The sequence below is a fragment of the Phycodurus eques genome, chromosome 7 (assembly GCF_024500275.1).
Source record: "Phycodurus eques isolate BA_2022a chromosome 7, UOR_Pequ_1.1, whole genome shotgun sequence".
Classification (NCBI taxonomy): Eukaryota; Metazoa; Chordata; class Actinopteri; order Syngnathiformes; family Syngnathidae; genus Phycodurus; species Phycodurus eques.
In genome coordinates, this window is record NC_084531.1 from 1170542 (window position 1) to 1197500 (window position 26959).

General features: G+C 43.7%; 1 protein-coding gene across 7 annotated transcripts in view; it reads left to right on the forward strand.

Annotated features, from left to right (window-relative positions):
• myo18ab (myosin XVIIIA b) overlaps positions 1–26959 on the forward strand; it is a 144760-nt gene that overhangs the window by 107325 nt on the left and 10476 nt on the right. For 6 of the 7 annotated variants that reach the window (XM_061681855.1, XM_061681854.1, XM_061681856.1 and 3 more), the window contains 12 exons: positions 956–1063; positions 1238–1330; positions 4147–4257; positions 5073–5177; positions 5720–5866; positions 5938–6051; positions 11215–11331; positions 11909–11992; positions 15948–16085; positions 16504–16689; positions 16831–16970; positions 20425–20469. In XM_061681855.1, the coding sequence (XP_061537839.1) occupies positions 956–1063; positions 1238–1330; positions 4147–4257; positions 5073–5177; positions 5720–5866; positions 5938–6051; positions 11215–11331; positions 11909–11992; positions 15948–16085; positions 16504–16689; positions 16831–16970; positions 20425–20469 (1388 nt within the window). The remainder of the gene's footprint in view (positions 1–955; positions 1064–1237; positions 1331–4146; positions 4258–5072; positions 5178–5719; positions 5867–5937; positions 6052–11214; positions 11332–11908; positions 11993–15947; positions 16086–16503; positions 16690–16830; positions 16971–20424; positions 20470–26959) is intronic. The other variant, XM_061681858.1, reaches the window with a different exon arrangement.

Genomic DNA, 26959 nt, shown 5'->3' on the forward strand with positions numbered 1-26959 from the left:
TCTTCACAGAAACTGATACAGGATGTGACACAGTCTGTATATTCACCCAGGCTGCCAGTTGAAGTTTCAAAGACACTCCAGTCTGTGCAGTCTAAACGGCCTTGAAGTTTTTTTGCGTCATTGGTCCACTTCTTCACTGTTTTCACCACAGGCTTCACACATTTAAGTTTGTGCTTGTATGTTGGTATTAAGTGAATGAAGCAGTGATCAGACGAGCCCAGAGCTGCACGGTGGATAGCGCGGTATGCGTTATTTCGTGTGGTGTAACAGTGGTCTAGTCCTGGTGGGACAATCAATGTGGTGCTTGTATTTAGGGAGTTCGTGGTTGAGTTTTGAAAGTTTTGAAATCAAAGCTGAACTGTTGATCTCCTGTCTCATATTCATGTTTTGATGTCAAACCCAATCTTCAGTATACATGCAGTACAGCAAAAATAAATAGGTACCTAGTGCTGAGTGGCACGCTTGTAAGTAAACACATTTCAATGACGCATATACACATTAAATGCCATTAATCTAATTAGATAAATTCTGGTAAAGAAAAATGTTCCTATCGTGGTATAAAGCATGTAGTTATTTGAAAGGTATAATTTGCTTGCTTGCTCGATTGAAAAATAAACTACATATGGATCTGAATTTGCAGCTAACACGTGTGCTCTTTTCTTCTCCATCTGCTATTATGTAACTGACTTTTGCTAATAGCTAAATTTCTTTTCATTAAAAAAAAAAAAATAGTCAATTTTATTCTGCTTATCCTGATGTAATGTTTACTGCATCTCTGGTGTGCTGGAAGATCTTAAACATTAATTTTCACAGTGCTTAAAAAGTACCAAAACTTGACCATGGAAAAGATGTAGGACTCTTGTCCTCAGTCACTTGTTTGTGGGTCTTCCTTTCTGGTATACTATGGTCATGCTGACCAGCTTGGCCTCCTGCTCTTCTCTGTTTGGTCCTACAGGACAAGGACCTGGAGGTGTGTGCAATTAATCTTAAATTGGACCAGCTAGAGGCTGAGCTGCAGGATCTCAACTCCCAAGAGTCCAAGGATGAAGCGTCACTGGCTAAGGTCTTTTTGCTCTCTGACTTTAAAGCATGAATGTACTGCAATAAAGTGATGTCTTATCTTTGAGCTTTATCTAAAATACAAAAGGAAAATGTACTAGGGTTAGGGTTAGGTGATATTGAAAAATAATAATAATAATAATCTTTACAGCAAATGTTTGATGATATGATTATTCAGGTGAGAAAGCAGCTTCGTGACATGGAGGCAAAGGTAAAGGATCAGGAGGAGGAGCTTGACGAGCAAGCTGGAACCATCCAGATGTTGGAACAGGTACAGTACAGACCAACGATCCATCCGTCCATTTACCGTACCGCTTATCCTCATTAGGGTCGCAGATGGGCTGGCGCCTATCTCAGCTGACTCTGGTCAAGAGGCAGGGTACACCCTTGAACTGGTTGGCAGCCAATCGCAAGGCACATATATACAAACAATCATTCTCACTCACATGCACACCTATGGGCAATTTAGAGTTTCCAATGAACCTATCATGCACGTTTTGGGAATGTGGGAGGGAACCGGAGTCCCCGGAAAAAACCCACGCAGGCACGGGGAGAACATGAGAACTCCACACACATAGGCGAGGCCAGACTTGAACCTGGGACCACAGAACTGTGAGGCAGATGTGCTACCAGTCCAGACCAAAAATGTATTTTCCTTTGCAATTAGAGAAGCATTAACCACATTTTGGCATGTCAAATTATGTAGACTTCAGCTGCCTTGATTGAGCTGGTTGAAAATGTTTTGCTGGGAGGTGTGCATTTTAAAATTAACCCATTCACTCATTCATTTAACTCATTCACTGCCAGCATTTTCAAACCCAGAGTTCCCCATATTGTCAGCTGCTCTGTAAGCACCCACAGAATATATTCTTTCCTGTGACAATATAAGCACAGGACCTACCAAAAGAACGATTGCACTCGTTTTTTTCCACAAGAAAATGTTTTCCACATTTTCTATTCTTTACTAATCAGCAGCAGAACATAAGTTGTTTTCGCCAAAAACACTGGTTTTTGACCCAAAAAAACGATCTAATTGTGAAAAGAAACGTGTCAAGCAGCACAGTAACTTTGTCGCTAATATTTGTTTGCTGCTGTGACACTTCAAACTATAAAACAACAAAAACAAGACTGTGAAAGGGCTTTTGATGGCAAAATAATTAATTTAGAGAGGTTCAACTATCAAACGCATTGTGAGCGACGCTGACTCACCCTTGCTCAAGTTGAACGTCAGTGGCTTTTTTTACATCGTGTTCGTCATTCACTTCTTGAACTGTATCATCTTTTTTCACATACTATCTATTCCCTCCCGCTACACATACTCCGTTCAAGTGTGAGGTGCCTAAACTCGTCCAACTTTCAAATTGTTGGCATTTCTCTCCCTCATAATCGACGTGACAAGCCGAGTTTCACTCCCTAATCTAAAATCCAAAACGATGCAACGCTACCATCTACACGGATCTATTCCTCATTACAGTGGTTTACAAATGCGAATTTCACAGACAAGCTGGGCTAGAATCTTTTCCACGCCTACCCATTGAAAAATGCTCTTGACGAATACATGCAAATACACCACTGTCTGAGATTTGATTCAATCGAAGATGGTAATCAATAGTTGCCATTATACTATTCTTCTTCTTCTCCTTTCGGCTTGTCCCGTTAGGGGTCGCCACAGCGCGTCATCCTTTTCAAGGTCAGCCTATCTCCTGCATCCTCCTCTCGAACACCAACTTTCATCATGTCTTCCCTCACGACATCCATCAACCTTCTCTTTGGTCTTCCTCTAGCTCTCTTGCCTGGCAGCTCCACCCTCATCATCCTTCTACCAATATACTCACTATCTCTCCTCATGGTCAAATAATTTAAACCCTGCCCCTAAACTTCTAGCCTTACTGCCTTTCCACCTGGTCTCGTGGACACACAATATATCAACCTTTCTCCTAATCATCATGTCAACCAACTCCCGAGATTTTCCTGTCATAGTCCAAACATTCAAAGTCCCCACATTCAGTTCTAGGCTCTGTGCCTTCCTCTTCTCTTTCTGCCAAAGAACCTGCTTTCCACCTCTTCTTCTTCTTTGACTTCGACCCACAGTAGCGGAATTTCCAACGGCGCCTTGCAGGTTGACGGCGCCGGTGGCGGACGTTGTTCACTCGGGCCGCGACCGATCCGGTATGGAATTCTTTGGATGAACGCTCCTATTTGTTTGGCAAGGTTTTAAGCCGGATGCCCTTCCTGACGCAACCCTCTGCATTTATCCGGGCTACAGTTTGCACTGACTTGTGCCCCCATAGGGCTGAATTAGTTGCCATTATACTATTGATTGCTGTAATTATCTCACATTAGTCACACTGGCTTGCACTCTTTGTATCAAAGAAGCTTGCCCTTAAACATCCATCCATCCATTTATTTTCTCTCTTATTTACTCCCACTCGCCTCAATTCTCAGGAAACATATTTCTTTTCATTGCTATTCAGATGACAGTCAGATCGATGTGCTAAGCCATTGCTAGAGTGCTTACATGATATTAAGGCCTGGATGTCTCTTAACATTTTCAATTTTAATGAAAAAAAAGACAAAGGTCATGGTCTTTGGTGTCACTTCTTTGAGCCCCCCCCCCCCCCCCAGTTGATTTGGGATTAAGTGTAAAAGTGGACACTGATCATAAATTTGACACCCAAATAAAAGCTCTGGTTAAATCTAGCTTTTTCCAGTGCATATATACATATTAAGGCAGCTAGCAAAAATCAAACCGTTCCTTCAGAAGCAGCACTCTGAAATAGTAATCCACGCCTTTGTGACCACTCGGCTGGATTACTGCTATACACTAGCTCACCCTGGCTTTTAACACCAGTTAGCGTGTCTGATGTGATGTATATGTGTTTTGTGGGCACTGCATTTTATTTTAAACTGAGTTGTACATGTTATAGGTCACATCGATGGTGGAAAAAAAATTGAAATGATTAATCTTGGTCTCATTTTTTTAGATTACAAAAACCTGGCATTTGAACAGGGGCGTGTAGACGTTTTATATACCCTTGTCAAACTGAAGCTAAATGCTGGCATTTATTTGTCTTATCTGCTTTTTAGGCTAAATTACGTCTTGAGATGGAGATGGAGCGTTTACGTCAAATCCATTCCAAGGATATCGAGAGCAAAGATGATGAGGTCGAGGAAATCAGACAGTCATGTAGCAAGAAGGTAAGGTGGTTCATTGTTGATGTGTTCTTTTTTAAAAAAAAAAAGAGATAAGGTGCTGTGAAAAAGGGTTTGCCCCTTCCTGATTTCTTATTGTTTTGCATGTTTGTCACACTTAAATATTTCCCATCATCAAACAAGTTTAAATATTAGTCAAAGACAACACAAGTAAACACACAGTGCAGTTTTTAGATGAAGTTTTTTTATTATGAAGGGAGAAAAAGAATCTAGGGAAAAAATGGCCCAACAATATATCATATCTGAAATAATATAAATAACAATAAGTTGCTGTTTTCCTCTTTGTTTTATTACAAAACAATACAATCAATCAATCAACTTTTATGAAGCAGACTCATAGTCCATGAGAAAACACATACAATACAGTACACAATAGGAAAGCAGATGAGGAAAATCTTCATATTTAATGACCATAATTAGTTTTGACTGATTCCCTTCCAAGAAAAACAAGAATATAAGAAATGTCTCCTGCACTGTCCAGTATGCAGTATGTGATTTATTTCACAGTCACACTGGATACATTTTGGGCTAAAAAGTTACGGCATCGATTTCCATTCACTGAATCGTAGCAATATCGTCCTTGAGTCGAATCTGGTCGAGACGGCTCTTTGCTCTTAACAATCATGAGATGTGTCTTGACTCACCCCTTGGCAATGAAACCTTTTTGTGGGCCATCAGGACTGAACCAGCTGATATTCATTTGCACTGACAAGGGGCTGGATTGCTGCAGAAATCTCATGAACTTTCATCCATGCTGACATAAAAACAAAATGAGTTTACATTGTTTTCTGTTTGTTTAGTTAAAACAAATGGAAGTTCATCTTGAGGAAGAGTATGATGAGAAGCAGAAGGTGCTGAAAGAGAAAAGAGAGATGGAGTCAAAGCTTCTCTCTGCCCAGGACAAGGTACAGGTTGATCTGTGATAACTGTGGGTTCACGAGTGGGTAAATTGATTCATCATTTAAGCAATAGTTACAGAAATTGAATATTTGAACAAAACAGTGTTTAGATTTGGTAGAGCTATGTCTGTTTGACTATAATTAGCATGTAATCAGTACTGTAACAGCAGCTCTGCTTAGCTTTTTTACTTTGACATGCTTGTATTTCCATATCATCCGGCCGTCTCTTACAAATGGCAGGTCTTCGCCCAGCCCAGTCGTGGGTGCGGTACTCTTTGAGGTCGGTACTATTTGAGTTCTGAATAGGTTTTTATCGACACCTATCGGGAAATAGGGTGCTCACAGAAAGATGTACTTGATTGTCTAATTACACACAAAGGGAATATACCATCAACTACAGCAGAAATGATCTTAACTTCTACTTTTACCAGTTCTATATGAATTTGTGCTGATGCTAGTTATGAGGCACCACAATTTGTGATACAATAAAAAGCGAAACAATGTTGGAACCTTTAATTGTAGCAGTCCGGTCTTATTTCCACCTCCAGGTGAGAAGTGGTGACAGTGAGACTGAGAAACGTCTGAGGAAAGACCTGAAGCGGACCAAGACTTTGCTGGCTGATGCTCAGATCATGTTAGACCACATAAAGAACAATGCACCCAGCAAGCGGGAAATCGCTCAACTAAAGAACCAGGTAATTTGCTGTACATTGCAGTAGGGTTTTATTGTTATTTACTCTCCTATTCTGTTCTGTTCTATGTCAAGCTGGAGGAGTCTGAATTCACATGTGCAGCTGCAGTAAAATCCCGTAAATCCATGGAGGAGGAGATCGAAGATTTGCATGTTCAAATGGAGGACATGTCCAAAACCAAACAGGCAGTCAGTATTCTTCTCTTTTCACCCCTCGGCTTTTTCAGCGTTTCTGATTTTCAGTGTCTCACCACCACAGTTGGCAGTTTATGACACAGCGTTTGGGATGGCGATTGTTAGTCAGGCCTTTATATAGCTGCAACATCTGGACAGCAGTAGATAAGTCGCATTTTTCTTTACCCAGAAATAAGTGTTTAAAGGACACACCTGTTCTTCAGCTCTCAGACTTTCTTGAGTCTTCTTCTGCTTCTTCAAATTGCTCTCCATTTCTCTGTGGTTAGGAGAGTCACATTTAATTCTTTACAAAAATCTATCAATCAGTCAATCTAAAGAAAAAAAAAATCATATATTTTTATTGTCTTGTTCATGCCCATAAACTCTCATTTATTTTTTATCGTGACAAATAAATTAGGGCGGGGAAAAAAAGCAAATAACTCTGCTAAGTCAACTTTAAAAATAGGTCGACAGAAAGATTTCTGCCTTGAAACTCCTCCGGTGGTACAGGGACCGAACAGCCCGTATCAGTGGGTTCGGTGCCCCTTACTCCCGAAGCACCCCCCAGAGAACTTCCCGAGGGACACGGTCGAACGCCTTCTCCAAGTCCACAAAAGACATGTAGACTGGTTGGGTGAACTCCCATGCACCCTCGAGGACCCTGTCAAGGGTGTAGAGCTGGTCCACTGTTCCACGGCCAGGACACCGCTCCTCATGTATCTGAGATTCGACTTCCCGACAGACCCTCCTATCCAGCACCCCTGAATAACCCTAACCCGGGCAGGCTGAGGAGTATGATCCCCCTGCAGTTGGAACACACCCTCCGGGGACCACCACCCCAGTCTGCCAATCCAGAGGCACTGTCCCCGATGTCCACGCGATGTTGCAGAGGCGTGTCAACCAGGACAGCCCCACAATATTGAGAGCCTTTAGGAAATCCGGGCGAATCTCATCCACCCCCGGGGCCTTGCCACCGAGGAGCTTTTTAACCACCTCGGTGACCTCAACCCCAGAGATAGGAGAGCCGCCTCAGAGAACAGAGACTCTGCTTCCTCATGGGAAGGCGTGTCAGTGGAATTGAGGAGGTCTTCGAAGTATTCTCCCCACCGACTCACAACGTCCCGAGTTGAGGTTAAAATGAAGTACATTGTAGTGAAGTGTGTTTGCTGTGAATTTGTCACCATAGTCCGATGGCAGACTAGCGATATGCGATCTTGTCATAACAAGCAGTTTAACCAACAATTCAAAACGTGGATTATATTTACGTTGAGAAGAACATGACTGTCATGAGTATGAAAATCAATAATTATGCTCTCTTTCATTTACCTGGATGTACTTCCTTGTCCGTTCTGCCCTCTTGTAAGCAAGCTCTTCGCTTGTCAGCGAGTCCCATAACCGTCGCTTTCAAGTGAGCTTCCCGACCATACTTGGTTTCAAGGGCTATTCAAACCTTCATCTTAGTCCTTCCCCTACAAAACGGGATACCCCTTTGTTCTTGTGCACACGCAAAAGCAAGGGCTAAGAACAAAGGGAACTGCTAAGGAGTAGAATTGGTATTAGCCCATAAATTGGTTCCCGTAAACTGCATGGGGAATAGCACGGTACAAGTCACTGATGCTATAGCAGTGGTCAAGAATGTGCTTTTCCCTGGTGGGACAGTCAGTGTGCTGCTTGTATTTAGGTAGTTTGTGGTTGAGTTTTTCTTTGTTCCCAAGAATAATGACGTGAATCTAGGTGGCTTTTTTCAAGTGAGTTTACGTGGTCATCCAGCGTTTCCAGTGTGGTGTTCGTGTTAGCCTGGGGGGGAATGTAAACACCGGAGAGTATGAATGACGAAAACTCAACGTCGCGAATAGAATGACTTACAACGACTCAAGTCTTGGCTGCAGTGTGCGCTGAGCTCCGTGATATCAGTACACCATTTTTCATTGATGTAGAAGCATATTCCACCACCTTTCGTTTTGCCCAATAGCCAATAGGCCATTTCCATGAATCGTACAGATCCGATGAGTTTTTCTGGGGAGGGTTGCCGTCGCTGTTGTCTTAGGCTGTTTCGTACTCTTTGAACACTGGCAGCCATATCCATTCCACGCATTCACCATCCATACACACATGGAATTGTGAATATTACTCGGCGGCGGACTAATATGCTGGCACGTCGGCCTGATGTTCCGCCTGTTCGCTCGGGACCGGCTTTGGATAAATCACAGGAGTTGACGAGACCATAAAAAATACTTCCGCCGCTTCTGCTGTTAAGAAGTAACGGTACTTTTACTCTATTACAATGATCTAAATGTCGCTCGCTACTTTTATTTATCAATTATTGCTTACTTATCAACTATTTCGTGAGTGAGACTACGACCTCCGCATTGGCGCTGTTTGCTCACCAATCAAACGACACAAGAAAGTCACATGACCTCACACGTCTTCTATTGACTGTGACACCTGAGATGCCGATCTCTGCATGTTCAGAAAAAAAGGAAAATGAGCAAGGTAATGAAGACAAATAATTTTTTGGAATGTGAAGTTGCTCAATGAAGTGGAGGCACGCAAGAAAATCCTCTTTGGCACGCTGACCGACGGCGTTAACAACACGCGAAAGTGGAGCGAATGGGACAAGCGCGTGTGCGGCTGCCGATGCTGTGGAGACAAAAGAGCGCGCACACGCTGAACTAAAAAAAGAAGTGGTCAGACATTAAGGTGGATGTGAAGTGGAGGAAAGCTGCGCACCGCCAAAGTGGGGCCAAAAAAAGGCAGAAGAACCGGCGCAGAGGTCCTCACCCGTTCGAAGAGAGAATCGCTGCGATCGTGGGTGACTCTGCTCTCTCAGGGGTGATGGGAGGACACGTGGCTCACTATGATCACCCCACAAGGTTAATACCATGTATTTTTAGAACTCATAACAAATGTGTTCATACAGTAACCTACACTCAGCCCTGTGAGATAAAGGTTCATGCGCCAATGTTGTATGTGTGCTATTTGTAATAAATCTTTGGAATTCAAATAGCAGCACATCAGCATATCAAAGAGGATATCAAAAACGTTGACTCCTTTTTGACGACTCAATTTATTATTTTAATTCACAGGAGAGGACACGCAAACTGACAAAACAAAATAAAAAATTTTTTTAGGAGAAGAGGGGTACATCATGTCAATTTAAACACATTTTAATCATGTGCAACCGATGTACATGTTCAAGTGAAGTAAATTCAAAGGACTTTTTTTCAGTGCATGTGCTGGAGTCACGAAGCGATTGTGAGGGCAATAGGCGGCATAATTGATCGCCTCGATCAATTAATAGGCGTCCTCCCCAAATATCAGGGGTTCAAATGGTTAACGAAATGAATTCTCAGTCCTTGCCTCAATTGCGTTGTTGAAATCAAATGTTGCCGGGCATGAATTGTTCATCGGTGCTAATTATTCTTGTGTCTCTGGTGTGCAGATTTATGGGAACAGTTTCCCAGCATCACCTCTAAGTGTCGCCAAAGCACCAAAAGCTGCAGAAACGTGCGTACGCCAGCCATGCAGTTGGCGCGAGGCACCGCACATTTCTGCGGTCATGTCACTCTTGATACATCTGACCTTTGCCGTGAAAAGGAACGTACGCCACGTTTTTGTGCGTACGCACCTTTTGTACAGGAGGCTCCTGGTCTTTTGTATTTTTGCGTTGCGGTGCTGCGGGCTTTGGTTGCGGTCCCAGCGGAACAGCGAAGCACACGTAACTTCGGCAACAAGCGTTGAGCCGTTATTACAGCTTGTATTAATTTGGAAACCCGCCTACATTTCTCGAATTAGTTTACGGATGGTAAAGTTAAATGTATTAAGCGACAGAGCAACGTTAGGTATTATGTCACAACACAGAAGGAGCTAACTTCAAATTTAGCAATGGACAATAAAAACAGAAAAATATTGTACTTACTATTTTCCTGGAGGATGCATTTAGCATTAGCCTTTGAAGTTGGTAATCGTGAAAAATGAAGTGAAACAGACAATGATTGTCGTCAATTCTTTTCCAGAATGAGAGTGTTTAAAGAGGAGGATGCTATTCATGTGGCACAGCTTGACGCAGGCATCAGGTGCAGGTGGAGATGGGCCTGGCTCAAGTTGGAGGCCAAAACAAAAAAGCAAAGAAATGAGGCAAATGTCATTTGAATCCTAAATTTGTCCATCAACATGTTCATCATTCATGTTCATCAACATGTTCTAATAACTAAATGTTTTTCTGCGTGAAGAAAATTGGTTTATTTTGCCTTATTGTACTCTTCAGAGTCTTCCAGATTGCTTCATTTTCTCTGCGGGACCCCGGGGCATTCCCCCCACAATGTTTTTTTTCTTTTTTGATGCTGCCAAATTGCAAAGTCTCAAAATATCCATCCACCCATCCAACCATTTGCCGTACCGCTTATCCTCACTAGGGTCGCGGACGTCCTTCCATCACAATAATTTCCCCATGCTTTATATGTTTAGTTTTTTTTTTTTTTTTCACCCCAAAACAGACAGGTCTTATCAAGGCAGGCAGTGGATTTTAAAAAAGAAAACATCCAAATGTGTTTGTCCCTGATTCTTTCTGGATAGTTTTAGTTGCCCAGGTACACCTTGGGTACCTTTGAACAGTGGGAGATGTTAATTAGAATAAACAATGGCGAGAAATGTGTCCTCATTGTGATTTTTAGGTTCAGAGTTACATTTAGGCATGTGTCAGCATTTTATGTATGTGTGACTTCTTAGCTACTCTCGATGTGCAAATCAGTTCATTCGTCTTTGATTCCTTAGCGTCGATTCAACCTTCAACCAACTTGTCTGAATTTCTCGTTCTTCAGCCTCCATTTCTCTTTGTAAAGTCAGAGGGCCCATTGCTTTGGGCCTCTTAAGTGGCTATATTACTCACAAGTCAAGAGTGCAGACTGACTTCTATCGTGCTCCGTCATCAGTGGAAGGCTGTCTATATGCGAAAGCTGTATCAGCTCTCCTCACACAATTTCCAAGGCTAGAACACGGCTCTGTGATGTGAAACTTAACTCAAATTACTTTATTATTTCACGGTTGTGCTGTTCGTGAGGCACATAATATTTCAGATGATCCGCATGGCTTTTAGTACTTCGAGCAACCTTTCTCTAATATTATCGGGCATACTCATGATAGGTCTACTTTATCTTTGTGTTTGCTCTTGCACTCCAGCTGGAGGAACAGCTGAGTCGTCTGCAAAGGGAGAAGAATGACTTGCAGACCAGAATGGAGGAAGACCAGGAAGACTTGAATGAAATAATGAAGAAGCACAAGGCTGCTGTGGCTCAGGTCTGCCTCTCTTCATTTCACCTTCATTGCACAATTGATAGCTAGATAGCCATAGGTAGGTAGGGAGATAGATAAATAGATACATACATGCATACTGTCCAGGACCATGAGGTGTGCTTTATGGGAGCAAACAAAAAACCAAACAAAAAACCAAAAACATCGATACACACAAACTCAATCAATGGTTCGACGAGCACTTGGTTCTATTGTTCTGTGATTCTCCTCTGGGTGGATCAAGGTCAAGTGTCTAAGATGTTTTCAATTGATGGATTTTGAGTGAGCTAATTCTTGAAGCGGCTGAAGTCCAAATAGTACTTCCTGTATCTTGGTGTTTCTTGTACTATTGGGAAAAATATTGTTATCTTAAAAATCTCACTTGCGTCACGTTGAAATGAATTTAAAAAGTTTTTTTTTTCCAGACCAGACACGGTTTTCCTGGCAGAGTTGTAATAATGAATTAGTGTCATTATGTTATTTTTAATTTAGTATGGTTGTTTTTTTTTGTTAATATTTAACTTCTAAAGCAGTCAGTGGCACTGCATGTGTTAAAATCTGTACTCTGATGTTGTGGTTTCAGTCTGCCCAGAACTTGGCTCAGATCAGTGACCTTCAAGCACAGCTGGAGGAGGCACTCAAAGAGAAGCAGGAAGTGCACGAGACGGTAAATGCAGTATATTTCTGCTTTTGGCACAGCGTTGACTTTCAGAAGGATTACCGGTAAATACATGGAGTCAATGGAAGGACGTAAAGCCAAAGATTTCTACATATACTGTGTATCACATAGTATTAATAAATCGAATGATTAGTGAACAGAAATCAAACCAATGATACCAATGGACTGGATGCGTTGTAGAATATATGCTGGACTATACAGTGGACTGCACAGTTGTCTATACAGTGGTGCCTTCACCAACCATCCATCCATCCATTTTCTTATCCGCAGTCGGTTCGCGGGGGCAGTAGCTTAAGCAGGGATGCCCAGACTTCCCTCTCCCCAGCCACTTCATCCAGCTCTTCCGGGGGGATCCCGTGGCATTTCCGGGCCAGCCGAGAGACATAGTCTCTCCAGCGTGTCCTGGGTCGTCCCCGAGGTCTCCTCCCGGTGGGACGTGCCCGGCACACCTCACCAGGGAGGCGCCCGGGAGGCATCCGAATCAGATGCCCCAGCCACCTCATCTGGCTCCTCTCGATGTGGAGGAGCAGCGGCTCAACTCTGAGATACTCCCAGATGACCGAGATACTCACCCTATCTCTTAGCGAGAGCCCGGACACCCTGCGGAGGAATCTCATTTTGGCCGCTTGTATCCGGGATCTTGTTCTTTCGGTCACGACCCACAGCTCGTGACCGTAGGTGAGGGCATGAACGTAGATTGACTGGTAAATAGAGAGCTTTGCCTTTCAGCTTAGCTCCATCTTCACCACAACGGACCGATACAAAGCATCACTGCAGACGCTGCACCGCTCCGCCTGTCGATCTCCCGTTCCATTCTTCCCTCACTCCTGAACAAGGCCCCAAGATACTTGAACTCCTCCACTTGGGGCAGGATCTCATCCCCGACCCGGAGAGGGCACGCCACCCTTTTCCGACTGAGGACCATGGTCTTAGATTTGGAGGTGCTGATTCTCATTCCAGCCGCTTCACATCACAGCTTGATGAAGCCAACAGAACCACATCATCTGCAAAAAGCGGAGATGCAATTCTGAGGCCACCAAACCGGACCCCTTCTACGCCTCGGCTGCGCCTAGAATTTCTGTCCATAAAAGTTATGAACAGAATCTGTGACAAAGGGCAGCCTTGGCGGAGTCCAAACCTCACTGGAAACGAGTCCGACTTACTGCCGGCAATGGGTACCAAGCTCTGACACCGGTCGTACAGGGACCAAACAGCCCGTATTAGGGTGTTCGATAGCCCATACTCTCAAAGCACCCCCCAAAGGACACCCCGAGGGACGCCTTCTCCAAGTCCACAAAACACATGTAGACTGGTTGGGCGAACTCCCATGCACCCTCGAGGACCCTGCTGAGGGTGGAGAGCTGGTCTACTGTTCCACGGCCAGGACGAAAACCACACTGCTCTTCCTGAATCTGAGATTCGAATTCCCAATGGACCCTCCTCTCCAGCACCCCTGAATAGACCTTACCAGGGAGGCTGAGGAGTGTGATCCCCCTTTGGTTGGAGCACACCCTCCGGTCCCCCTTCTTAAAAAGGGGGACCACCACCCCAGTCTGCCAATCATGAGGCACTGTCGCCGTTGTCCATGCGATGTTGCAGGTCACCAGCGCCCCATCCCCACTATACACAGTGTTGGTGGTGCACTGCTTTCCCCTCCTGAGACGCGAATGATGGACCAGAATTTCCTCAAAGCCGTCTGGAAGTCTTTCTCCATGGACTCACCAAACTCCTCTCATGCCCGAGTTTTTGCTTCACCGACCACCAAAGCTGCATTCCGCTCGGCCACCCGGTACCCATCAGTTGCCTCAGGAGTCCCACATGCCAAATCTCAATGTCCCCCGCCTCCCCCGAGACGTGGGTGAAGTTCTGCCGGAGGTGGCAGTTGAAACTCCTTCTGACAGAGGATTCTGCCAGACGTTCCCAGCAGACCCTCACACAATACGTTTGGGCCTGCCAGGTCGGACCGGCATCTTTCCCCACCATCGGAGCCAACTCACCACCAGGTGGTGATCAATTGACAGCTCCGCCCCTCTCTTCACAAGATTGTCCAAGACATGCGGCCGCAAGTCCGATGACATGACCACAAAGTCGATCATCAAACTGCGACCTAGGGTATCCTGGTGCCAAGTGCACGTGTGGACACCCTTATGCTTGAACATGGTGTTCGTTATGGACAATCCGTGATAGGGGTTTTTGGAGCTGTGCTTTGTCTGCTCCCTCACCTAGGACCTGTTTGCCATGGGTGACCCTGCTAGGGGCATAAAGCCCCAGACAGCTTAGCTTCTAGGATCATTGGGACACACAAACCCCTCCCCCACGATAAGGTGACAGCTCAAGGAGGGGTGGTGCCTTCACTTCACAGTTTAACTAACAACTCAACAACACACTTTTTATCTCTAATCAACCCCACCCATTGAAATGAATAACAATGCCATTAATCCATTGCATGCCCCTCCAAAAAACACCACTTTTTTCTGTTTTTAATTCATTTAGCGCTAAAGAGTAAACTATAAATATAATAAAATATTAAAAGAGAATATAAAATAACAGTGGCACGGTAGCCAACTGGTTAGTACATCTGCCTCACAATTCTGAGTAACTGGGTTCAAATCTGGCCCCACCTGTGTGGAGTTTGCAAGTTCTCCCCGTGCCTGCGTGGCTTTTCTCCGGGTACTCCAGTTTCCTCCCACATCCCCAAAACATGCATGGTAGGTTAATTGAAGACTCTAAATTGCCTGTAGATGTGAATCGTTGCTTTGTTTTTTTTCTATATACATTCCCTGCAATTGGCTGGCGACCAGTTCAGGGTGTATCCCACCTTTCGCCCGAAGACAGCTGGGATAGGCTCCAGCACGCCCGCGACGCTAGTGAGAATAAGCACTATGGAAAATGAATGATAATTAAAAAACGGGTTTCGTGAAGTGTAATTATCTAGCCAAAAGTCACACACAGTGTAGTGCATTTAAATGTTGTCTCGTCCGATCTCGGAAGCTAATTGGGGTCGGTCCTGGTTAGTACTTGGATGGGATACCCCCTAGGAATACCAGGTGCTGGGGTTGGGCAGTGGGCCAATCACCTGCTCCCGTAAAAACCTACAGATTACAGAAACCACAATTGCGGCCTATGTGTGCCACACACACTACCTAACATCTCAGCAGACCCTGCGATGAGACTATTGCACATACATACATTGCGATGACGATGCTCAAACTTAATTATTATCTAGTTTTTACGAGATTCTATATTCTATTGCTTAATGTTTCCGAATTGTGATTGAAGGCGTCATTAATTCTGTTTTTCGAGCGTCTGCTTTGAACGCAACTTTGTTTCAAACACGCCATGAGGGCAGCCGATCGAGGGGAGGTACACACAGACAAAAAAATCTTACGGCTAAAGTTGGAAACATAATGAGTATGTTTCACCCGCTAACGCTAAAACACATGGAAGAATGTAAGCAGGCTACGAAGACGTGTGAGGAGGACATGAAAAAAGCTTGTAAAGGTAAATCAAAGTTTCAACCGAACATTATTGGAGCAATCACTAGCTACACTCCTTATGTAGCACATAGTAGCAGGATATTACCTAAATTTTCACCTATTGTTTGGCCAAAGACATGATTCAGACTGTTGAAAAGGAGGGCTTTAAATGCTTAAAGCTCCCATGTTTTGGCTATTTAGAGTTCCGTAGAGTGAATCTCTAACATGGACTTAGTATAAAAGTGTCAATTTCATTAAAAAAAACACTTTGGTTTTTGTCATACGAGTGTTCTGAAAAGGCCCCTCTGACAGCTACTTCTGTTTGACCCAGTTTTGTATCCGCTTTGTCCATATTTGGCTAAGACCGCCCCCTTTCCTCTGATTGGTTGCCTCTGTGAAGAAGAAAAAAATAAATACAAACTTTCTTGACTCATGGAATCATCATCATTTGTTTTCTGTTGCCATAGATGCAAGCCCTCCAAAGTCAACTAGACTTCCAGGAGCAGTCCATGGTGGAGAAATCCCTCGTGAGCCGGCAGGAGGCTAAAATCCGTGAACTTGAAACTAAGCTGGAGTTTGAGAAGACCCAGGTCAAACGCCTGGAGGTGAGAGCCAAACACAGGTGCTGTAGTGCTACTGGTCCAGGTAGATGTAGGCGTCAGAGCGAAAAGGGTCCCCCTTATTGGAATACGAAAAGGTCAGTTGGGTGGGCGAAATATGCTATCAGCATCGTAGCAGGACCAGAGAAACTAAGAAAGGTCATGGACATATAGTATCATGTAAACACCACCACATGAACATATCGCTATAAGATTTTATTCCACACCTTGTTTTACCTTTATGTTGCGTTACTCTTTTACTTTATTTTGTGCCTGACACACAAAAAACCCAAGTGAAGAGTAAAGGTCATCATACTCGCATCTATAGGGATTTTAAAGTCCTTTTTTGCCCACCGACAAAATGACCTTGATTCAATTGTGCATATGATAGTGTTGTAGAATCTCATCTCTTTTCCTTCTTCAGAGCCTTGCAGCACGTCTCAAGGAAAATATGGAAAAACTGACGGAGGAGCGAGACCAACGCAGCAGCAGTGAGATCCGGGAGAAAGAACAGAGCAAACGATTCCAGAGACAGATTCGCGACCTGAAAGAAGAGATGGTTGAACTTTCCAAAAAGGAAGGAGAGGCCAGCCGCAAAAAGCACGAGCTGGTAAGCATTCAATTGATGACAATGAGATAACCTTCTTATCCGCTATCAAAAAGTGATGCAGACTTATCATAGTGTTCAACTATAAATCCAAATCATGAACTACTTCTGAAAGGTTCATTTGGTGCTTTATATCATGAACAGGAAATGGACATTGAGAGCTTGGAGGCTGCAAATCAGAGCCTACAGGCAGACCTCAAACTAGCCTTCAAAAGGATTGGTGACCTCCAGGCTGCCATTGAGGATGAGATGGAGAGTGATGACAATGAAGAGCTTATCAATAGGTAAAAATGTACACTGGTTGGTGCACATTTGGTAGTTACACACATATGGTAGTTAGTATGGTACGTGCATTCTAGTTCAATGCAAGAGATTTTTCATTTTCACCTGATCCAATCTCTCAGAGGACAATAAAGTATACATTTGTGATGTCATCAATCAAGACAGTTTTCAAACCCTGCAAAATAAATTTTTCACCACCAATATTATTGGGTACCCGATCCCCCACTGTCACCCGACTTGAAAAGGAAATCAGCACAATTTGAGACACCACCAAATTGAATCACGAATTAAGAATTTCGTTGATTGCTGAATTCTCTTTTCTAAATTTAACAACTGGAGTTGTTCTCCTTAATATGCCAGGACTGTTTTCCCTCCCATTCTAGAATGAGCAAGTGGAGTTCTAATTTCTTTTTTAGCACCTTGTTCATTATCATCATTTGCCGTGATTTCACATGTACACGTAGATGAGTTTTTATACAAACCATGTTCCAATTCTACATGTATCTAGTGAAGCCGTTTTCATAACAGTTAGAGTCCCCTCCAAAAGTATTGGAACGACAAGGTCAGTTCCTTTGGTTTTGTTGTATACAGACATCTGGGTTTCAGCTCAAAAGATGAATATGAGACAAAGGTTCCGAATTCCAACTTTTATTTCATGGTATTTACATCTAGATGTTAAAAAGCTCAGGGGAGAGCACCTTTTGTTTGAACTCACCCACTTTTCAAGTGAGCAAAAGTATTGGAACACGACTGATGGGTGTTTCTAGTTGCTCAGGTGTTGCCTTTTAGATTGATTGCTTAACCATTAGATCGTGCCTGTTTTTGGCTTTGGGTTTAACCTGTGAAAACTGCATCTCCTCTTAACCAAACATGAAGACCAGAGAGCTGTCTATGGGGGAAAAACAAACCATTTTGAAGCTGAGAGAAGAGGGGAAAATCAATCCACAATGCACAAACATTGGGCATAGATAATACAACAATTTGGAATGTCCTGAAAACGAAAGAAACTACTGGTGTACTGAGCAACAGACATCAAACAGGTCGGCCAAGGGTATCAACAGCAGTTGATTACAGAAAGATTGTGAGAGGTGTGAAGAAACACCTAAAGACAACAGTCACTGACATCACTGCCAACCTCCACAGGGCAGGGGTGAAGGTATCAGAAGCCAATGTTCGAAGAAGACTTTGAGAGAAGAAGAAATATACAGGCCGTACCACAAGATGCTAACCATTCATCAGCAAAAAGAATCGGAAGGCCAGATTTGATTTTGAAAAGAAGTCAAGAAAAGCCACAAAGGTTTTGGAACAAAGTTTTATGGACCGATGAGACCAACATTAACCTCTACCAAAGTGATGAAAAAGCCAAAGTATGGAGAAAGAAAGGATCGACTTATGATCCAAAAATCAGAAGCTCATCTGTGAAGCATGGTAGAGGTAATGTCATGGCTTGGGCTTCCGTGACTGCTTCTGGAACTTTATTGATGATGTAACTCATGATGGTCGCAGCAGCAATGAATTCTGACATCGACAAAATGGCAATTTGGAAAAAGTGGCATGGTGGCCGACTGGCCCCGCCTGTGTGGAGTTTGCATGTGCTCCCCGTGCCTGTGTGGGTTTTCTCCGGGTACTCCGGTTTCCTCCCACGTCCCAAAAACATGCATGGTAGGTTGATTGAAGATTCTAAATTGCCCTGAGGTGTGAATGTGAGTGTGAATGGTTGTTTGTTTATATGTGCCCTGCGATTGGCTGGGGTCCTGTTTGGGTGTACCCCGCCTCTCACCAGAAGATAACTGGGATAGGCTCCAGCACGACCTCTACCCTCGTGAGGATATGCGGAACGGAGGATGAATAAATGAATGAATTTACAGAAAAATTGCATCCAAACTAATCGGGCGAAGCTTCATCATGCAACAAGACAATGACCCAAAACACACTGTCAACACAACAAAGGACTTCATCAGGGGGTAAAAGTGGAAGGTCTTAGACTGGGCAAGTCAATCACCGGACCTTAACCCAACAGAGAATGCATTTTACCTCCTGAAGGGAGAAACCCCCAGAAACAAACAAGAACTGGAAGAGGCTGCAGTAAAGGCCTGGAAAAGCATTTCAAATGAAGAATGGAACAGTCTGGTGAAGTCAATGGGTCGCAGGCTTGATGCAGTTATTGCAAGTAAGGGTTATGCCTCCAAATATTAATTGTTATTCACTTTAATTTAATCTAATAATGTCTGTTCCAATACATTCAATCACTTGAAAAGTGGACGGTTTCAAACAAAAGGTGCTCTGTCCTGAGTTGTTTAACACGTCTCGATGGAAATACCATGAAATAAACATCCATGCAAATGAGTCGCCTTTTGGCGAAATTTGCCGTTTTGAACTAAAACTAGGCCATTTATGTGAATTGTATAGATCCAATGAATTTTTCCTTGGGGGGGGGGGGGTCGCTGCCGCCGTCACAGGTTGTTTTGTACTCCTTGAACGCTGGCAGTGAGATCCATTCTACACATGCACCATCCACACGCACATGTAATTGTGAATGTTACTCCGCGGCGGACTAATATGGGAGCGCATTGGCCTGAGGTTCCGCCCGTGCGCTCGTGACCTGCGTTTTGGATAAGTCACGGAAGTTCATGAGACCAGAAAAAACACTTCCGCCGCTTCTGCTGTTAAGAAGTAACGGTACTTTTACTCCGTTGCAATGATCTAAATTTTGCGCTAATCCCATTTAAGCGCTAGTGACGTTTAAATCGAGTTCACCAAACAAATGAGAAAGTCACATGACCTCACGCAACGTCTTCTATTGGGCTTCCCGTGCATAGGTACTAATCGATAAGCCAGACCCGCTGATTGTCGTACCTACGTGGCGGCCATTTTGGGAAGGTCGTCGTCACTGTGAGGGCAACGGCGCGCGACTCGTTTACATTTAGACGAACAAAAACAACAGCTTTCGTGTATTGTAGTATTTAACTGTTATAATAAATGTTTTTCTGCGTGATGAAAAATTATTTTGCCTTATTGTACTCTACAGAGTCTTCCAGATTGCTTAATTTATGCTAAAATAAAAATAATGTTCTGCAGGGGCCCAGGGGATCCCCGCAAAACCACCTTTTTCATGCCTTTAGTGTTTGCATGTCTGAATAAAAGCTGGAATTCTGAACTTTTGTTTCATATTCATCTTTTGACCCCAAACCCAAATGTCTTCAGTAAACAACAAAAACAAAGGAATGGACCTTGCTGTTCCAGTACTTTTGGAGAAGACTGTATATACGATTTTTTTCTTTTTTTGAAAGAAAAAAGAAAAAAATTCGTAGTTCGTCATTAAGAAAATAAATTGGGTCATCAAAGCACCACCACATGGAACGTGAAGCATCATTCACATTGTATATTTTCATTTTGACTTTCTTTCTGTTGTTTTGTTGATCTGTCTCCTGTGTGTCTATCAATCATCACAACCAGTTTACAAGACATGGTGACAAAGTATCAGAAAAGAAAGAACAGAACGTGAGGAACTTGAGCTTCTAATCGCTTTTACACCACTGGAAATGATGCAGCATTCAAGAGTCTTTGAACACAGAGAAACTGTGCTTGAAGGATACCTTTTTCAAACAAAAACATACAGTATATCAGTCGTAATGCTCCTGAATTCCAAGTCATTTTGTCTCTGAGGTGTTTGAGTTGTAATAATTCAGACATTTTAATTTCACGTTTTTATTCTGTGCTTTTAAGCCACGTTTCCACCTTGAAGTATAGTTCGGTTTAGGTTGACACAGTACGAACTCAGTGTAGATGGAGACTGTAGACAGGAAATATCCCGAATAAGAAGAGGTATGGACAGACAGACGTGTGGTTGCCCTGAGATTGACTGGTGACCAGTCGAGGGTGTACCCCACCTCTAGCTCAAAGTCCACTGGGATGAGCTCCAGCTCACCCATGGCCCTGAATTGGAGAAGCAAACTCAAGGCCCGGGGGCTAGATCCGCCCTGCCATATCATTGCATGTGATCCGCGTAAGCAAATCATGTGCGTCTACTTCATGTCGTTCTCGACCAAATGTTCAAATTGTCTTCACTTTTAATAATGTTGAGAAATGGAAAGAACGGGCAGGCGCATGCCTTTGATCCATTTGCAGTTGTACGAAAAACGGGACAAAATATTGGCGAAAAAAGTCCCAGAAAATGTAATCATATGAAAACAAAGGCATGCGAAAACCGAGGTTCCACTGTATATGAAATATGATGAGGTGATTATACATTTACTGTATAAGGTTCCACATTTATAATGGCCCTCTAGGGAAACCAACACTACAATGGGGCCCACGACAACAATGAGTTTGACACCCCCATAAGTGGTCGAAAATAAATGGATTCATGTTTATCATTTAAGCAATAAGATTATTTCTTCCCGTCACGTATTACTGATAACCAGATGCCCAAAAAAATGAACAACTTGAAATAAACCACAGAGTAAGGAAATTTGCATTATCCAGTTTAAAGCCGGTGACTGCCGAGTGTACTGAATGCTGACCATTGGGAAACAGGGGAGGTGCTACAGCACTCTACGATGGAACGAGTTGACCGTTCAAAGCATACTGTGATGAGCTGAACCGAACTGTACTGCTTGGTGGAAGAAACGATGTCACGATGTGGACACCAGAGCCATACAGGAACCAATTCAAACAAAAGGAAAAGCCTCATAGTACATTAGAGGAGAAGAAATAATACGAAAGAGGGTTTCCTTTGATGGATAAGGCTTAGGCATAATGCATCATCAACAGTGCTCAGAGTTTCCCATAATCCTGGTTTACGCCACTGCTGATTGCATGCCCTCACATGCTGAGATGCATGAATGACTACATGTATCCCCAGCATGAAGCACACTTCCCTCCTCAGATCATTCATTCATTCATTCATTTTCTGTACCGTGAACCTCACTAGGGTTGTGGGCGTGCTGGAGCCTATCCCATCTATCGTCGAGACATATAAACAAACAACCATTCCCACCTACGGGCAATTTAGATTCTTCAATTAACCTACCACGCATGTTTTTGGGATGTGGGAGTGGAGCGGAATACCCAGAGAAAACCCACGCAGGCGCGGGGAGAATAAGCAAACTCCACACAGGTGAGGCCGGATTTGAACCCGGGTTCTCAGAACTGTGAGGCAGATGTGCTAACTAGTCGTCCACCGTTCTGCCTCCTCAGATCATGTATATTGTCAAATACTTGTTACATTTGAAGTGAATATTTTGCAGAAGGTTTTGTGACGCTTTGTTGATAGTATTGTTGTGGTCCCTTGACAGTGATTGGCATTCTGGTGTTGTCAAGGCATATTTATTACAGATGGATTTGTAAAACATAATGAATACCTTCCTAATTTTTCACTTGCAAATGCATTTTTTTGTATCCACAAATATAGAAATTATGTAACTGCAGAAAACTGCATTATAATGTGACGTTGATCAAAGACTTGGCAGTAAATTATGTTTGGTCAGATTTCACATTTTACCAGAATAGTGTTAAGTACTATTTGGTACAAAAACACAAATTATTTGAAATGTTAGTTGCTTCTTGTTGGTCTTGAAAAAGATGCGCATGCCTGTCTTGAGCTCCACAGCCAGAGCGATGAACTAATTTGTGAACATATTGCATACACCAATATGGCATCTACAAAACGTCGGTCGTACGGGCACTGACGAATGAGGCTGAGCGGAGCAGAGAGATCCATAGATGCGAATGAATGTATGGTGCTAAAATGCTAGAGACAATGAATGTCTCCTTCGCTGAAACTTTGCACGGGAATCGTCTTGTACTATGATGGTTTAGGACACAAATTGTGTTTGACACCATGTGTGAGTTCAATGACATATTGACCAGCCTTTTTATTGAGGTGATTGACTATTATTCCATTGACTTACATCTGCCTCACAGTTCTCCGTCGTGATTCGAATCTTGACTCTGATTCGAATCTTGACTCTGAGTTTACATGTTCTCCCCATTCTTGGACAGTTTTCCTACAGGGACTCCCACAAAAGCATTAATTAAAGACGAATTTGTCCATATCGGTGCGAATGTGATTGTTTGTTTATATGTGCCATGAAATGTCTGCCAACCAGTCCAAGGTGTACACCACCTCTTGCCCAAATTCAGTCCCAAGCTTTAGACACAAGAGGCTTGTTTTACTAAAGAGCCTATCTCACTGGCCTGGAGAATAGTTGGCGACCTGATGGCGAATCGAGTCTCCGCTAGTTGCGGAGACGTCTCTTGGGGACGAGTCGGGTCGCCAGGGAGTCAGGCTGAATTCGAACGGCAGGTCTCATAGACGTCGCAGAGACTAATTCTCTCTGCGACTGGGGAGACATCTCCGTAAGGTCTTTGCAAGGTCTCCGAGACCTGTTGGAGAACAAGGAGCCTGAGGAGACACTGCGGAGCTATCGCTTGGCGTCGTCTCTGGAGACATCACGGCAACTTCCCGGTGAATTGGTTTCCACGTTGCCCTGGTAAGACCGCAAGCATTTTTTTGGTCTTCTGAGTCGCCGTGACTGATAAACTGTGGGAATCGTGGCGACAAATCGTGGCGATCTCTCTGTCAGTGAGATAGGCCCCTAAGATTTAGCGGGCGCTAAATTACGAGTTACAGTAATTACTTAATGTAAAATGTTCACGCTAAAAGATTACGTGTTGTTGGTGGGTGTGTTGAGCGTGAACTACCAAAAATTGACATGCAATTGGCAACAGGTGTAAAAGTGGTGGAGATGGCCCTATTTAAATGTTTTGTGCGTGGTCTTTCTCCGGGTACTCCGGTTTCCACATCCCAAAAACATGCATGGTAGGTTCATTGAAAACTCTAAATTGCCCGTAGGTGTGAATGTGAGTGCGAATGGTTGTTTGTTTGTGTGTGTCCTGCGATTGGCTGGCGACCAGTTCAGGGTGTCCCCTGCCTCTCGCCCAGAGTCAGCTGGGATATATTCCAGCTCGCCCGCGACCCCAGTGAGGATAAGCGGTACGGAAATTGGATAGATGGATGGATGGATCACATTGCATGTGCTAAATTGATCTAATTTCATCTCCTCCCAGTGTTTTGCGCATTCAGGTAGAAACAGACCACATTAATTGAGGCAAAGACACAAAAATAATTGCTTGGATATTTTGATTGTTTTGGCAGATGCAATCCTGGGCGGGTTAGCAGATCATCTTCCAAATCTGTTTGCGTGCACAATCAAGTTTTGTCCATGTTTGTGTGTGCAAACCTTTTGTAAATCAAGGCCAAGGATTATCCAAGTCAAAATATTTGGGCAGATATAACAAATCTATTTATCAAAGACACAATATTATTGATGCTCTGATTCTTATATTTAGCTCAATGACAGAATTCCATTAAATATATGACAATTCCGGTTGAGTGGCACGGTGGCTGACAAGTTAGCACATCTGCCTCACAGTTCTGAAGACCGGGTTAAAATCCGGCCTCAACTGTGTGGGGTTTGCATGTTCTCCCCGTGCCTGCGTGGGTTTTCCGCAGGTACTCCAGTTTCCTCCCACATCCCCAAAACATGCGTGGTAGGTTAATTTTGGACTCTAAATTGCCCATAGGTGTGAATGTGAGTGCAAATTGTTGTTTGTTTATCTGTACCCTGTGATTGGCTGGCGACCAGTTCAGGGTGTACCCCGCCTCTCGCCCAGAAATAGCTGGAATAGGCTCCAGCACGCCCGCGACCCTTGTGAAGAGAAGCAGTACAGAAAATGGATGGACAATTCTGGTTGCACGGTGACCGAGTGGTGACCACATCCACCTTACAGTTCTGAGGTTAGGGGTTCGAACTCAGGCTCCAGCCTTCCTGTGTGGAGTTTTCCCCGTGCTTGCATGGGTTTTCTGCGCTTCATCCCACATTCCAAAAACATGCTTCTTAGGTTGATTGAACACTCTAAGTTGTCTGTAGTTGTGAATGTGAGTTTGAATGCTTCTTTGTCTATCTATATATATATATATATATATATATATATACACACACACACACACACACACATTCTACACTCTCTGAAAGCATATTGTTGAAAAGTTGAGACAACAGCCAGTTTAGCATGTATTTGAGGGCTTGTAGTGTTTTGTTCTGAAGCTCTGGACTTGTTTCTTGCTAGTGTTATGAGTTGTGACATAATTTCCATGATGAGAATGACTTTTGTGACAAACACGTTGACGTCTGTTCTAATCTCTGGATCATGCTCTGATTCTTGAGGAATTTGGTTTTTGTGTGAGGAATGTGGGTCCTGTGAACCAGTATGTTTGTGGGAATAGACTAGCTGTTATTGCACGAGTAGCAATGTCTGCTGGGTTGTTTTCTGAAGAGACATGACTCCACTGAGAGGGAACAGAATATTTTCTAATTCGAGAGATTCTGTTTGACACATAAACATAAAATCTTCTTGAGGTCTTGTAGATGTATCCTAATCCAATCGTACTGTCTGTATAGTACTTTACAGTGTGGAATTCAAGGTCGATTTCTTGGCATATGAGGTCTGCCATTTCTACCGCAAGGACAGCGGCACATAGCTCTAGTCAAGGGATTGTGTGAGCTGGCCTTGATGCTAATTTGGCTTTTCCCATGATAAATGCAGAAAGGCACTGTCCATTTTCATTGATAACTCGCAGGTAAGCCACTGCTGCTATCACTGAAAACACAAAGCTCCCTATGTCGAGTTGAAGAGAGAGACATTGGAATGTAAGATGATGGGGAATGGGAATTTGTGCTACTTCCTGAATGGAATCTTTCCATGCTTACCATAATCTTTCTTTGACTGCTGGTAGGGGGTGACCCAGTCGCAAGGTTCACAGGTGAGTTGCCTTATACAGTTCTGGGTGCGACAAAACCCAAGGGGTCGTACAAACTATTACCAGTGGATAGTACGCCTCTTTTGGTGAACGGTTTTTGCTCTTTAGACACTTGGAAAGTGAAAGTATGTGATTCTAGACTCCAGCTGATGCATAAACATGAACTGTCATCCGGTACTCTATGATTGCTATTGTTATGTCACTGTCCCTGTACCAAAGGAAACACAGAACATTGCGATGATCTTCTCTAACTGAAACAGAAACATTTGTTCCACATCTGCAGTTATTGCAATAGGATCTCAGCAGACTCTTATGAGTACCCCTAGCAAGGCATTGTTGAGATCTGGGCCACTTAAGAGGACGTTATTGAGTGCCAGACCCTGATGTTTGGTGCTTGAGTAAAAAAAATCACTCTTTTTGACTAGGTTTTCGTGGATGGTACACCCCAAACATTGGGAGATGCCAACACTCCTCTTCATGCTTTCGAGGGGGTGGAACCTTTGCTTGCTGATTGTCAAGGATTTTTTTGCACGAATTACATAAAGTGTTCTCTCATAACAGGTTTTTTGTGTAGGCTTCCTTTGAGTGTATTCAGTCTCTTTAAAGCCTGCTCAGCGAGCACAGAGTTTGTCCAGCCTGCTCCTTGTCCACCAAGTGCGGCTCAGTGGGAAAACGTAAAGATCGGTGTTTGGAAGCCTAATGCCCCTCATCCCTCGCGAATGAAGACGCACACACCTGCTTGGGCTCGGACCTCCGCTGCTTAGCGGGACCGAGTCGGCAGATCTCGCCACGAACCCGTGACGAGGTCTGCCGTCGCGAGGTCCGCCACAGCCACGCTCGATCGGTGATTCAAAGTTTTGCTTTTCAATGCATTTTAATCCTATTATTTCAAGCCTTGTGTAACGCTGCACTGGCAGCTCTGTGAATGAAAAAGTAAACGCCTGCAGAGGTCTGTCAACCAATCAGCATTCATCAGCACACTTCCTTCCAAAGAGTTCCTGGTAGCTCGAGGAAGACCATATCCGCCAGGAGGAACAAAATAATCCAGGGGAATCTTCTGTACTTGGTAGGTTTTTTTTCGGTTGGGACATAGGGGGAAGTCAAGCTACCAGGGTAGCTAGGGAAGTTCCTGCAAAGGTTCCTGCGGTGGGAAAAGCCCCCAGTGAC